The sequence below is a fragment of the Lacerta agilis genome, chromosome 1 (assembly GCF_009819535.1).
Source record: "Lacerta agilis isolate rLacAgi1 chromosome 1, rLacAgi1.pri, whole genome shotgun sequence".
NCBI lineage: Eukaryota > Metazoa > Chordata > Lepidosauria > Squamata > Lacertidae > Lacerta > Lacerta agilis.
In genome coordinates this window covers 76,822,896-76,836,511 of record NC_046312.1, presented here as the reverse complement: position 1 = coordinate 76,836,511, position 13,616 = coordinate 76,822,896, and the positions used below count along the sequence as shown (strand labels likewise).

The 13,616-nt window shown below is 43.6% G+C and overlaps 1 protein-coding gene across 2 annotated transcripts in view; it reads left to right on the top strand.

Moving 5' to 3' along the window:
• SYT12 (synaptotagmin 12) overlaps window positions 1-6,488 on the top strand; it is a 45,758-nt gene extending 39,270 nt beyond the window's left edge. Inside the window, exons 5-8 of one of the 2 annotated variants that reach the window (XM_033156352.1) lie at window positions 1,752-1,967; window positions 2,264-2,384; window positions 3,544-3,677; window positions 5,979-6,488. In XM_033156352.1, the coding sequence (XP_033012243.1) occupies window positions 1,752-1,967; window positions 2,264-2,384; window positions 3,544-3,677; window positions 5,979-6,152 (645 nt within the window). In that variant the 3' untranslated portion in view covers window positions 6,153-6,488. Of the gene's footprint in view, window positions 1-1,751; window positions 1,968-2,263; window positions 2,385-3,543; window positions 3,748-3,891; window positions 3,965-5,978 lie in introns of those variants that run through there. The other variant, XM_033156361.1, reaches the window with a different exon arrangement.
• The last annotated feature ends 7,128 nt before the right edge of the window (window positions 6,489-13,616 follow it).

Sequence of the window (13,616 nt, the reverse complement as noted above, 5' to 3'; positions counted from 1 at the left end):
TGAAGAAAATGCCATCCACCCATCTCCTGACTTTGCCACCTCCAGGAACAACAATGACAGGGTTTAGCTGGGGAGGCCCAGCCAGATGGGCGGGGTACAAAGAATAAATTATTATTAGCTTTTCATGTGATCTGAACAGAGGTTTATGGTTTGTTCGAGGAGAAACAAAATGTGTGCCTCAGTTCAGACAGTAAAGCCAAACCTTGCTGTTTGTTGCTCCCAGGGTGGCAGCTAAGAGCGAAGTGGGGACTTTAAACCACACAAACACGGCCAATGTGGCTGAGAGGTTTGAGGCCCCCCCTCAGAAGTAAGTTAACCCAGCCAGCATCTCCTGGCCAGTGTCTACGTTATGACAATGTGTGTCCGCCTGCATGTAACGATTGGCTGTGCCTTAGGGAGCCATTCTGGGCACAAGATTCCTTATTTCAGAAACTGTATTATTGCTTAAGCAGCTAAATCATGCTCTGGAAAGTGGGCACAAGGAAAATGCTCTAATCAGCAAAGTGCACGAAACACATTATTCAGAGAGGAATCACCGACAGGAGCCAATGTTATGGATTTTGCAGAGAGCGAGCAGGTTGCATGGGAGCTCTCTTCTACCTGAGTGTGTGGAAGGTGTCCCTGGGAGAACAGGACAGCAGTGGTGCTGCTCGCAGCAGCAGGTGATATGTATAAAAGGAGACCTGACAGCATGGAGCTGGAAGAAGATCAATATGTACTTGGAAAGTCATCAGTGCAGATCAAGAGCACGTGGGAAATCCCGAGGCAGAAACAGAGGAAGTGTATCCTAGGCAAATAGTTGAAGGATGCAGGTCCTTAGGTAGCACAGATTGACACTGGCATCAAAATAACTGCTTGTTTGTCTTCTCAGATAAGATACATTAATGCCTGTCTTTCTAGAACAGAGCTGAGGGAAAGATCCAGATCTTGCAACTTGAATAAATTAAGCACATTTGCACATAGAGAGCTCATGTGGTATAGTGGTTAGAGGAGACCCAAGGGAAACCTGAGTTTAAATCTCTGCTGAACCATAAATCTCACTGCATTTGCCAAGTCCAAAGTCCAAGTCGTGTGGTTATTGTGAGGATAAAATGAGGACGGTAGTGGAAGAAAAAGAAAACAGTGGCTTTTATTTTGTACATTCATTCTGCTTCACCAAGGTGTGAAGTGGAGTGGAAATCCTATTCAGCTACCCTCTCGCTTTAGAAATTTCACTGCCATAAAGGTGAAAGATGAGGGGGAAGAGAAAACTCGATTGTTGATTCTGCACCTGTTACCAAGTCCGTCCATTTGTGATATTATGATATATATGCGTGGTGTGTGAATGTGTCATTTCAGTGTTCCTTTCCATTTGCTGGGCTTTGAAATGGTGAATCTTCAGAGATGCTGATTGGTTGAAAGTGTGTTAGGCTGTGTACACACTACGCCTTTAAAGCACATTCTTTCCCTCAAAGAATTGTAGGCACTATAGTTTACCCCTCACGGAGTTACAGTTCCCAGCAGTTCTTAACAGAATTATTTGAGGGAAAGAATGTGCTTTGAATATCCGTTGAAGGTATAGTGTGTGCACAGTCTCTGTGTTTCCAGGAGCAGAAGTTTTCTCAAGAATGTATTTCGCTGGCCTTCTGTCAACTGATATCCCTGTGCCATTCACGTCTGCACATACAGCAGCTTCCTATGTTCCTGTGTAACATGTTTTTTCCTCACCTGGCATTTCAACCCTCTCCTGTGCTTCCTTTTTATCTGTGCAGATTCAAAGGAGTGCCTACTCAGTCTTCTTCGATGAGAGGTTTTCAATCCCCTTGGACCCTTCCGCGCTGGAGGAAAACAGCTTGAGGTTTTCCGTCTTTGGCATAGATGAAGATGAAAGGAACATCAGCACTGGAGTCGCTGAGCTGAAGTTGTCAGACTTGGATCTCTCCATCAGGCCCTTCAATGCGTGGCTGTATCTACAGGACATGAACAAGGTAGCCTAATGTAGCAGGGCAGAGGGCAATAGAGTTCTGGAGAATGGGTGGGTCAAGGATATGGGGCAAAGGAGAATCTTCAGCCCCTTAAGATAGTGGGGCCCTTGGCAGCCGCCGAAGTTGACAATTGGCCCTCAAATGTTGAGGGCACTGGACCTCAAATGCTACCTTTTTATATAGCTCAGATGCTTTCTAATGTTCCCCACTTCCTTGAACTAGAGTAGTAATCTCTACCATTCATTTTGTTATAAGGCCATTTAATGAGCAGTCACATGTCTCCTTCTTATTCCTTGCAGGCAACTGATTCAGTGGGTGAAATTCTGCTTTCTCTTAGCTATCTCCCAACGGCAGAGCGGTTGACGGTAGTTGTGGTTAAGGCCAAGAATCTTGTGTGGACCAATGGGAAAATGACTGCAGGTCAGTAAACAGTCTTGCAAAACTCCTCCACCCTGCCCTGCAGCTGTGACTGGATAGAGTGTGAAGATGGGTAAATTAGCCGTGCCCCATGACTAGCATGAGTTTGGCCAAACTGCGGGAGGCAGTGAAAGATAGGTGTGCCTGGTGTGCTCTGGTCCATGGAGTCACGAAGAGTCAGGTACGACTGAACGACTGAACAACAACAACACGATCACAATTTTTATTGTGAAAACAGTGTGGGGAGAAATGGTTAGCCCACCCCGTGGTCCCAGTCCCAATTGCTCCTTACAATTGGGACATTTGAAAGAGAGACATAAATGCATTCATTATGCATTGTCTCCCCCATGGTATTTAGTTTGGACCTCAGTGTCTTCTTTACTGCTTTCCTAGAGACTGCTGTTAAGCTCTGGGCATTCCTTGTTCTTAGTGGTTAGTTGTTAAGAGGAGACGAGCTGGGAATCAAATCTGTCTTGGTGCAACATCTGCGATTCTAGGAGGCCTGCCCTATAGTTCCAGCTGCATGTGGTGAGGTTACGCCACTCAGACGGGAAAATAAGTCACCTTAAGGTGCACAGACTCAGACATACTGACCTTTAAGCTGGCTTCATCATAGCATACAGGGCACACCTGCAGAAAATGAATTTCATCTAATATTTTAAAACTTCTGTGTTGCCACAGCAGGGCAGTAATCAACCGTTCCACAATGTCTCCCTCTTAGGCATCCTGTTTGGGCTTCTTGAATAACCATCAGCAGAAGCTGAATATCTGTAGAGGGTGATTCTCTTTGAAGAGCCTCAGAAGTGATCAATTAGCTTAATTGGATTTCTCTTGGTTATCAAAAGTGAAGGGCACATGGCCAGTCCTTCCATCTTGTATGTTTTTCCTGTGAATGTTATCTCACTCTCCAAAATATTGTGAGTGGATTATAGCCCTTTAAAACTAAACTAAGATAAAAAGTTAAGTCTCATATATGAAGGTCCTGCCTATATGTTCCAGTTTGGCAGGGTCTAGCCCTGCTGTTAAATAATATAGTGGTGCATTTTAGTGAAAGTAGCACCAGCTTCAGATACTACAATTTTTCAGAGGTTAAGTCTGCATACAAGAAACAATTTCCCCCGGGGACCCTGTAAAAACCATCTGCTTCTTACCATCCTATCAGATCCTTTCGTCAAAGTGTACTTGCTGCAAGACGGGAGAAAGATCAGTAAGAAGAAGACTGCGGCAAAGAGAGATGACACTAACCCAGTGTTTAATGAAGCCATGATTTTCTCAGTGCCAGCAATTGTTCTACAGGTAAGAGCCTCCAGGTTCACAGGGATGATTACAGCACCATCCATTGAGCTACTGCACTGCTAAGAGCACAGTCTATAGCAGGCATAGGCAACCTTCGGCTCTCCAGATGTTTTGGCCTACAACTCCCATGATCCCTAGCTAACAGGACCAGTGGTCAGGGATGATGGGAATTGTAGTCCGAAACATCTGGAGAGCCGAAGGTTGCCTATGCCTGGTCTATAGCGTCAGGCATACAGTTCACACCAAGAGCACACAGGGGAAACTTACCCTCTCCTACCAGTTCATAGGATCAGCCTTTCCAGCTGTGAAATACACCAAAAAAATGTTAAAGGGCTCATAAAATTCAGTCCAACTATTCCTTGGTTAATTCTAGAATCTTACTGTGAAGGTCTGCCTACTGGAAAATGCTAGAAGCAATTTCATCTCAAGCCCAGTTCATACAGTCATTTTGGTGTGTGACAGCTGTGCCCATAATGACTCCATCTGCTTTGTTTCATGCCGGTCCACTTGTGTGCACACATGTCACTGGTCATATCCAGTTTTTTTTGCCAGCCATTAAAAGTGGACGGACAAGTGGACGGACAAAGAAGGTGCTTCTTCACACAACACGTAGTTACACTGTGGAATTCCCTCCCACAAGAGGCAGTGATGGCCACCGACTCCAGTGGCTTGCTTCCACTATGTTCCACTTATAAATAAAGCAAACTTATGAAGTCTCCAGGGTGCTCTCATCCAAAAGAACTTAGACCTGGCAGTTTTGCTCCTGGAACCTCTCAGCACTCACGGTCATAGGAATCCTCTGTGAATAGCAGGCATGGTGGGGGAGAGGGCAATTCCAACTGGGCCCATGGCTGGTGCAAATGGTTAAAGCTCCTTCCTTCACAAGCCATGTTCCTGAAAATACAAACCTGCTTCAAATGGTACAATTCACAAATGTTAATGACAAAGCCTTAGGTGATGCAGATACTTCTTTTCGGAATGAAATTCTAGGAAAACAGTACAGAGATTATCTTCATCGTCAATTTATGTTAGCTCTGTTTCATCTTAGAAACTCACCCAAGTGATGGAGGCTGGCTGTGGCTGAGGACATCCTAATGAACATGCAATTAAATGTGTTATAAACTGGCATGCCCAGGGCAAGAGCCTTCTTCAAGGGTTAGACATTGCCCTTTTGCCAATTCTGGTGATCTGAATGGTGAGGGTTAATTTGTTTGTTTAGTCCAGAGGAAACAAACCAAACATGTATTGGTGGTAGAGAAATATCTTAACTAACCATGTCATGAATCGTCCTGCATTTTCTTTGTTCTTGTTAACTTGCTATGTTGTCTTTTACTGAGCAGTGAAGGTGGCCTTCAGATTAACGCAGACAAAATCATTAGTAGACAACAGCATCCAGCTAAGTAATAATAAGAATGTAGCACTCATTTCTTCCTCACTGCTGCTGACATCTATAATTTTAATGAATCTTTCTCTGTTCAAAAGCTTTTCTTGATTGGCGATAGATTCCACCCACAAGGTTTTTGGCATGCAAGGCAGAGACTTTCAAATTAAACCCTGGGAAGGGAAAGCCAGTTTGGGAGATGTAAACACAATGATTGCATCACCTGCAAGGCCGAATATATAATTTAATTTGCTTTTCAGTCATTCAGAAGCTTCGGTGCTGGAAGCTAATATAACATATCTAATGAAATCATCTTCAAAGGAGAGATAACAAGGAGGAAGCTTTCTTCAGCAGTGGCATGGAGACAAGAAAAAAGATGGGTTACCATAACGACCAAGCAAAGGCCGACTGCTGTGGCTTATCCTGTCCCTTCTTGAGGATGATGCAAACTCATGGGGGTTAGGGCAAAGGTTCTTGAAGTTGTACTAATATGTAAGGGAAAGAGAAGTAATGTTTCATTCCACACAAATTTTACAGGTGCCTGAAAGGTGCTTACTTGTCAAACAGGAAAGAAACTAGTTGTTGCTGATGGCTAGTGAAATGTTGAATTCCTTAATAACTCATAGTGGAGGGCTACGAGGCTAAGCACGTTTTTCAGGCCTAGCATACTTCCAGCTCCTGGGCTGATTTTGAGATCAAGTTGGGCAATTCTGCATTGTTGCCAGATCTCATTGTGCTGCATTGTTACTTTTCTGAATGGAATGAGGACATGAATTCAGAATGTGAATTCTATATATAATCAGTAGTGGAAAATTAAGAGTACTTTTCAAGGGTACCTGCAGCCACTTCTCAAACTACATCTGATGGTGGTAAAAACTGGGTCAATGGAGTTTTGCTAATATCCACTTGTGTCATTGCAGGAACTGTCTCTCCGGGTGACTGTCGCAGAGTGTTGTGAAGACGGGAGAGCTGAAAACATTGGCCATGTTGTCATAGGCCCAGCTGCAGGTGGGATGGGCATCACGCATTGGAACCAGATGTTGGCCACCTTGAGGAAGCCTGTGTCCATGTGGCACCCACTTCGACGAAGCTAAGGCATGCTTGCACCTTGCTGTGAATAATCCAACTTGGTGCCTAAACACTATCAGTAGGCAGATACTGTTGGCAAATGGAGTTCATTATTGCTAGAAACTAAAACTTATTTTTTCTCCAAATATTCTTCACAAAATGGAGTTGCAGCAACAGGAAAGGGGGGGAAATGTTCAGTTGCCAAATGGGACCACACAAGCCTTGGAAAAGCTTCAGACAACTGAAACCCGTAAGAGAGGAAGCCATTCAAGTACAAAGGACTGCCCTGAAGTAGCTTGCTGATAAATAGGGTGGCCTTTTGCCTCCATCACTCTAAAATCACCAGCTTGGAGAACCAGTCATTTAGTAAATTCGTTTGTTTTTTTACTAAGAAATAAGAGTCCCATGTGGTTTTCCTCCAGCCTCGAGGGTCAAGGGGGAAAGCTGTGTGTGTGTACACACCCACACCCATTTGACTCCACTTAGATCTTAAATGCATCTACTTGGAGGTTAGAGCCACTAAATTTAATAGATCTTGCTTTGAAATAGGCATGATTGAGATCACAGTTTTATATTGGTCACATTTTTTGGCATGAAAATCCCATTCGATTCAGAGAAACTGAACTGAATTTCTGGGAAATTACTTCCAGGGTAAATGAGCTTAAGATCATTACCTCATGGAAACATCGTCAAATGCATCTCCATCCATGGTTCCAATTCTAGAAGAGTAGTCATGTTTGCCTATTGCCACAAAGAGCAGCAGGGGGCCAACTATTGTAGCCTATTACAGGAATAGGGAAACTTTTGGCCCTCCAGACGTCGTTGGGACTCCAACTCCCAGCAGCCCCACCAGCATGGTCCACGATCATAGGTGATGGGAACTGCAGTCCAGCAACATTTGGAGGGCACCAGGTTCCCTGTCCCTAGCCTCTTTTGTCAGATGCCTAAAGCGAACCTACTTCTTGCACCTCATACTGCCATAAATTAGACCTTAGCGTATAGCCATCAAAGTATGATCTAGACTACCATGTAATGCTGTTTAATTCTGATGCCCCCCTCCCAGTGATAGCAGCATCATCACTTAGATGCTTTCTCACCAGAGCAGCTGTTCCATTGCCATATCGAGCACATGGATCACATGTCAATCTAAGCGGTCCATAGATAGCAGGCCCTTTGCTTGCCATTCAGGGGGATGCAGGGTCGCTGGGAATGGGAAAAACCAAGAGAAAAACAAAACGCTTTTGTTTTTAATGACAAAGTATCATGAGAAGAGAAGACTCCCTGGAAAAGACCCTGATGTTGGGAAAGATGGAGGGCACAAGGAGAAGGGGACGACAGAGGATGAAATGGTTGGACAGTGTTCTCAAAGCGACTAGCATGAGTTTGGCCAAACTGCAGGAGGCAGTGAAGGATAGGCGTGCCTGGCGTGCTCTGGTCCATGGGGTCACGAAGAGTCGGACACGACTGAACGACTGAACAACAACAAATTGTGAAAATCGATCATGGAGCTGGCTTAAAGCAAGCAAATATGTGATTTCAGTGGTAACTCAGGTTACAGACGCTTCAGGTTACAGACTCCGCTAACCCAGAAATAACACTTCAGGTTAAGAACTTTGCTTCAGGATAAGAACAAAAATTGTGCTCTGGCAGCACAGCGGCAGCGGGAGGTCCCATTAGCTAAAGTGGTGCTTCAGGTTAAGAACAGTTTCAGGTTAAGAACGGACCTCCGGAACGAATTAAGTACGTAACCAGAGGTACCACTGTATCAGTAAAATGGATACCCTAACACTATTCCATTCTCCCAAGCCATTCTGCCACCCAATTTAAAGGCACGTGGCTTTGCTTCTAGAGTTCTTTCACTGTTGCAAGAACTTCCTGCTTGGCTTGGCTGTACACACTTCATAATGCAAAATGGAAAACACAAGCCCTAATGATCTGAAAAGCATTAGAGGCCACTTTGACCTCAAGCTTTAACACTTTTTCTTTCTTTCTTTAAGCAATTCTCTGAGGATGTCAGGCCTGGTCAACTTTAACCATGAAAGAGCCGAAATGCTGATATTAAAAGGGTAACTTTATGTTGAACATAAGCCCATTTGACATTTGGAGTTTATCAGGAAATTACCTTCCTTTTCTGCCTCCTGAACCTTGGCAAACTCCATCAAGAGTGAGCATTTATTGCTTTGCTAAGGCCTGAGCAATTCTGTTGTTAATAAGTTTTACATAGATTGGAAGGGAGATTATTCTCCACCCCCATTTGATGAAGCTAGACAGCTGCTTAATTTGCCTTCTGTGCAACCAAATACCACTGTAGGGCTGGCTTTAGCATGTGGTCAGAACATTCAAAAAGAGAGACATCTGGATTCATTGAGCTCAGGTGTCCCAATGACTCTTTTAAGAAAAGTGTGACAAGTTCCTTTCAAGTGGAAGCTTTGCTATGTGCCAAGGAGAACTGTGATGCTTATTAAAATGATGACATTGTCAGAATGAAACAATCAGAAATCAATTAAGAAAGCTGCAGAAATGATCAAGTATGAGCATCACAACGGTTGAAAGCAATAGCAGATTAAAACCAAATGCAACTGATGTTTGAAAGAATCTTAAGAAAATAAATAGGCCATCCCAGAATTTCAAAATGCCCTTGCCTCTTTAATCCTAACTTAAAAGCCAGCCCACATATGTCTATCCCTGGAAAATATTCAAGCTTGGAATTGCTGGGAAAAGAGAAGAGTGAATTTTAAGGTGACCCTCCATAATTACCTCTATTAATGCCCTTATGGCATAAACTTTGCTACAGAAATTATAACCGGCTGATCTCAAAGATTAGGGTGGAATTTGAAATATGATATCGAGGTACATGGGAAGGATAAATAGGAAGGCACCAATTTCAGGGAGGAAGGGAGTGAATCTCTGGTTGCCCCGGGGGGGGGGGGAGAGGTTTTTTTTTAAAAAAAATTGGGGTCAAATGATTTGAACAGGGTTCTTTCTCAGGGACACTCTTCAACAAATTTTCAAAATGGAATTCAGATTAGGTGCCAGGGGATGTACATATGGTCTAATTCATGTGGGGGCAGGGGGTATGTCAAAACCAGCATGTTGAAATGCATTTTATTCATCTTTAATATTTTTCTCCTGCCATCCTGGCCCTAGACCTCCATGGCAGCTTACAATAGTTGTGCTTGTGAAACACAGAGATGCTGTGTGGATGGTAGAGACCTGGTGTAATGTGTTCCTTGTAACCCCTGACTCTCAGAAAGTAGACTGCAAAGCTTGAGCAGTCACTAAAGGTGTCCCCCTTTGCATCTTCCATTTCCAATAACCAACCCTTGAGATGACAAAGGGACAGCTGAACAGGACAAAAATGATGACAACCTTCTTGCAAGGAGAAGCAGCGGCAAAGCACTCCTGGCCATCTCCAACCATTAAGCAATTGGCTGAAGAGCACCCCAAGGTGTCAGCAGTGAAGAACAGGTGTTCCTGCTCATTCTAGCTCCAGGCCACACTACCTGCACTCCATTATCATATTGATCTTGTATAGGTTTGGCCTACCTCACCCAGTCCCTCTACCATGGCCAGACTTGATGTATTTCAAGACTTGGATAGGATGAAATTCCCATTTATCTGCCATCAGCATACTATGATCATGCTGGCCATAAAACACAAACTTGTCTTTCCTGTGACTTTTCTCTGAGGATACACTTCTTGTTGTAGGATACATTCACTTTTGGGATAAATAGAGACTGGTCTTTAATTGCTGCTCACACTGCAGGATTAAGAGATATACTGCTATGATGATTGTAATTACATTTGTACCTTGAATGTTTGATATTCTCACCTGTTCCCTCCTACCCATCCTTCAATTCTAGAAGAGTAGCAGACTTTTGGGAAGGGGTGGGGATTGTCAGTGATTTTGTAATGTAAAGTGCATCATCACACCATTCCTGTATTACGTGCATCATTTCTGCTGTGTCAAAGCATCAACTGTGCTCGTGTAACATGTTTTCATAAGCTTTGTACCTAATCTTTTCCCCACTGCACATGCACACTGTTGACAGCACCTTATGCATTTGACTCCCCCAGCCCCATTGCAGTTACCTAGGCTCTAGCTTTCATGTGAGGGAGGAATTCTTTTCTTGTTCTTAAAGCCCAGATAGTGCACACAGCTGATTCTGATTCTCTTGCCAAGGTGTACAGAATCTAACCAGAAACTTCGGTAGTCGTGGTTGGGTTACTCTTGAAAACATTTCTGAATTGGCTGCCTAACAAAGGCAGCCATGTTCAAAGCCAGCATAGGGCACTGCCAAGATACAGTTCTGTAACGTTAAACTCTGGATTTAATGGTCTTCTGCAGGTGGGTGTTTCCCCCCCCCCTTCACTTGATGGTAATGTGTGCAATTTTAATATGTGCTAAGTCAACACTACAGCTACTGAGGGTTGAGTAGAGGCTCTGGATGTCTGCCTCAATGTCCTGCTCTGACAGCACTGCTACTCAGATATTCTTCTGGACAGACACCCTAGGATAAGAAGTGCATGTATGTTTTTGACTGTAAAAAATGGCTACATGGGATATATTTCTTACCCTCAATAACCTCTCATTTTCTTTGGCAATTTTAAATGATACACGAAAAAAGATGCCAAAGTTACAAAAGGAGCTTCAAGCATCTCTTTCAGGTGTGTTTTCAAGGCAACTCCCCTCCCTTTTTTGTATGATCTTTTGCAAAGAGCCGTGATCAGGTGGGTTCCTGTCCTCAGGTCAACCACAACAAATTAAATCCTGAGAATGGTGTGCCCCAGGGGTGGAAATGTCCCATTAAAGTACGGTAATACGTATTTCCGTTGATCCAAAGATGTACTTTACACACAATATAAGCTACATATTGTTGTAGCAATAGGATCTCACAAAGACAATATTAGTGTAGCGCTACGGTAACATGCACTGAATAACACTAAATATCTACCACACACTTAACACTATCTCCATTTCAACACGCAAGAAAGGGTGCTGTGCAGCTGAGGCTGCCTCCCCTGCCTTTTTATTCTGCGTATCCCACTTCCAAAAGAGCAGCTAGTCTCGGCCTGTGGGCACTGCTGTTAAAAAAAAAAAAAACAGAACAAATGCGCTAGGTGCATAATCACTCACAACTGAATTATTGGGAGCACAAACAAAAACAGTGCTTGTAACATTACAAATAGCACACTATCCAAACTAGAACATTAAGGTGTGCATCGTGGGATCTTTTAGTTTTGCTGGATCATAGTACGTGGAAAAACAAGCTGCTGTGGACATACACTTGAAGCATTCTGTTGTCACTTTCAAGGCTATCATCTGCTGTACAATGCATCAGAGCAACAACCCAGTTGTTCATACTGGGACATATTTGAAAAGCAAATAAATAATTTGAGGTAATTGGGCAGCTTGACTTTTTTTTTTTAACCTCCCTCCAAAGGAATGGATCTGAATCAGAGTCTATGAGTGCATACTTGTAATGTCTGAACCCATGGCATACTGCTTCAATATATCTAAATATCTTGCTGCTGCTGGGATATAGTCATGGTTCCTTAGTCCTCAATTGTATCTGATATTTTTGTCACACAAATGGCCTCACTACAAAATGATAGTGCCGTTTCTAGAAGACCAACATTGTGAAGTCTCCTGAGGACAAAACAAGCAGAATTATGGTATCCTAAAGACTAACCAATGTCTCCTCAAATGAGTCTCTTGGCAACAGCATATTTTTTTCCATTGCAGATAAGGCAGGCTGCTTATAACAAAAACTCATGCTGCAGTAATTGTGTGTTAGTCCTTAAGATGTCACAGAGCTCTTTGCTGCAATTGCAAAACAAACACACTAACATTTGAACATAGTCGAATGTGAGCTGGTGGGACATCACCATGGAAACCTGGGAAATTGAAAAGGTAATTGAACCGACTCTTGTGAAAAGTGCCCAGGGAATGGCTTCTATCAGTGCTGTGCCTCAAATGTGGGAGGGTACTGACAGCTCAAAGATTATCTCAAGGATTAGCTCTGGCAATGTGGATAATGAATCTCTTGGGTTATGGATTCGTTTTCTGATTCAAGATACAATCAGTCTTTCATTAAAACAGAAAACAATATTTCACTACTAAGGGCATTGGTCCCATGAAAGAGATGACTGCTGTAAGCAGCAACCTGCAACATCACTGTTTGGACATCACTGAGAGAGTCTAGCCTGACTCTGCTCTGTGCTGGGGAGTTTTTATATAGGGGAGTGTTCAGTCATGCAGCATTATCACCTGTGGTCTTAATAGGTCATGTTCTAACAGGGTTGTGTCATTCTTATTCTCATTGTGCAAAATGGCTCTAAACTAGTGCATGAAATGCATATGATTCCACTGACTCAACGCAGACAAATGAAATTCAACCAGTAGCTCAGGTTAATGCCTAGGAAGAAAATATGAGCTAGAGTCAATATACCACTACTGAAATTTTAAAAGTATACTTGCGTATCCATTTATTCAGTTACCTTCACTACATTTTTAGTGTATCACAGCCTTTCCCAAAATTGAGTTCCCAAATGTCTGACTACATTCCCATCAGCCTCAACCAGCATGGCCTGATGATGATGATGATGATTAAAATTTCTACACCACCCTTCATCTGAAGGTCATGGGGTGGTTCACAACATAAAAATACAAAATGAGAACACAAAGCCAAACAAACCAATAACTTCCCTCTCACATATAACACATTGCAGTAATCTAACCAAGAGATTACCAGAGCATAGATGACAGAAATTAGGATATCCCTTGTCTGGATAGGAGCACAGCTGGGCCACTGCCACTGAGGCCATGTGAGCCTCAAGTGACAGCAAAAGATCTAAGAGCATATCCAAGCTATGTACTTCCTCCTTCAAAGTGTAACCCCTCCCTCAGGAACACGCCACCTAGAGAACTGCCCACTAACAGTGCCTCAGTCTTACCTGGATTGAGCTTCAGTTTGTTGGCTACCGTTATCTACAATGAGATCATGGATGAGGGATGTCTTGCATCCACCTGGCATTCAGCAACAGCAGCCGCAGACCTGAGGGCTGGCAGATAGGACAACCACAATTCCCCGGGTCGGAGTAGGCGCTGGTACATGGCAGTCATTAACTTTATTTGAAAACCAAAAAAAAAGTTAAAAGCACACAAGTTAGAAAGCAGTTCAAACAACGTAAAACATTTTTAAACAATTAGGACAAGGTCATCCCCAGAGAAATTGATGTCATGGGGGTGGCCCTTGTCCTTGCCTCTCTTGAAGCTGCTCCTTCCAAAGGGGCAACCCCCACCCTCGGTCGGCCTGATGTAGCCCCCGCTCCCCTGGTAGATTGACTCGGTCTGTCAGTCAGTGGGGTGGGGTGGGGTGGGACAGGCTTCACTCTTCCAGCGACAGGTGCAAAAGGACCCAACTTCCTCAAGAGGAGGAGGCATTCCAGCAGCTGTGGAGGTCCAGGTGAACAGCTTACCTTCACCG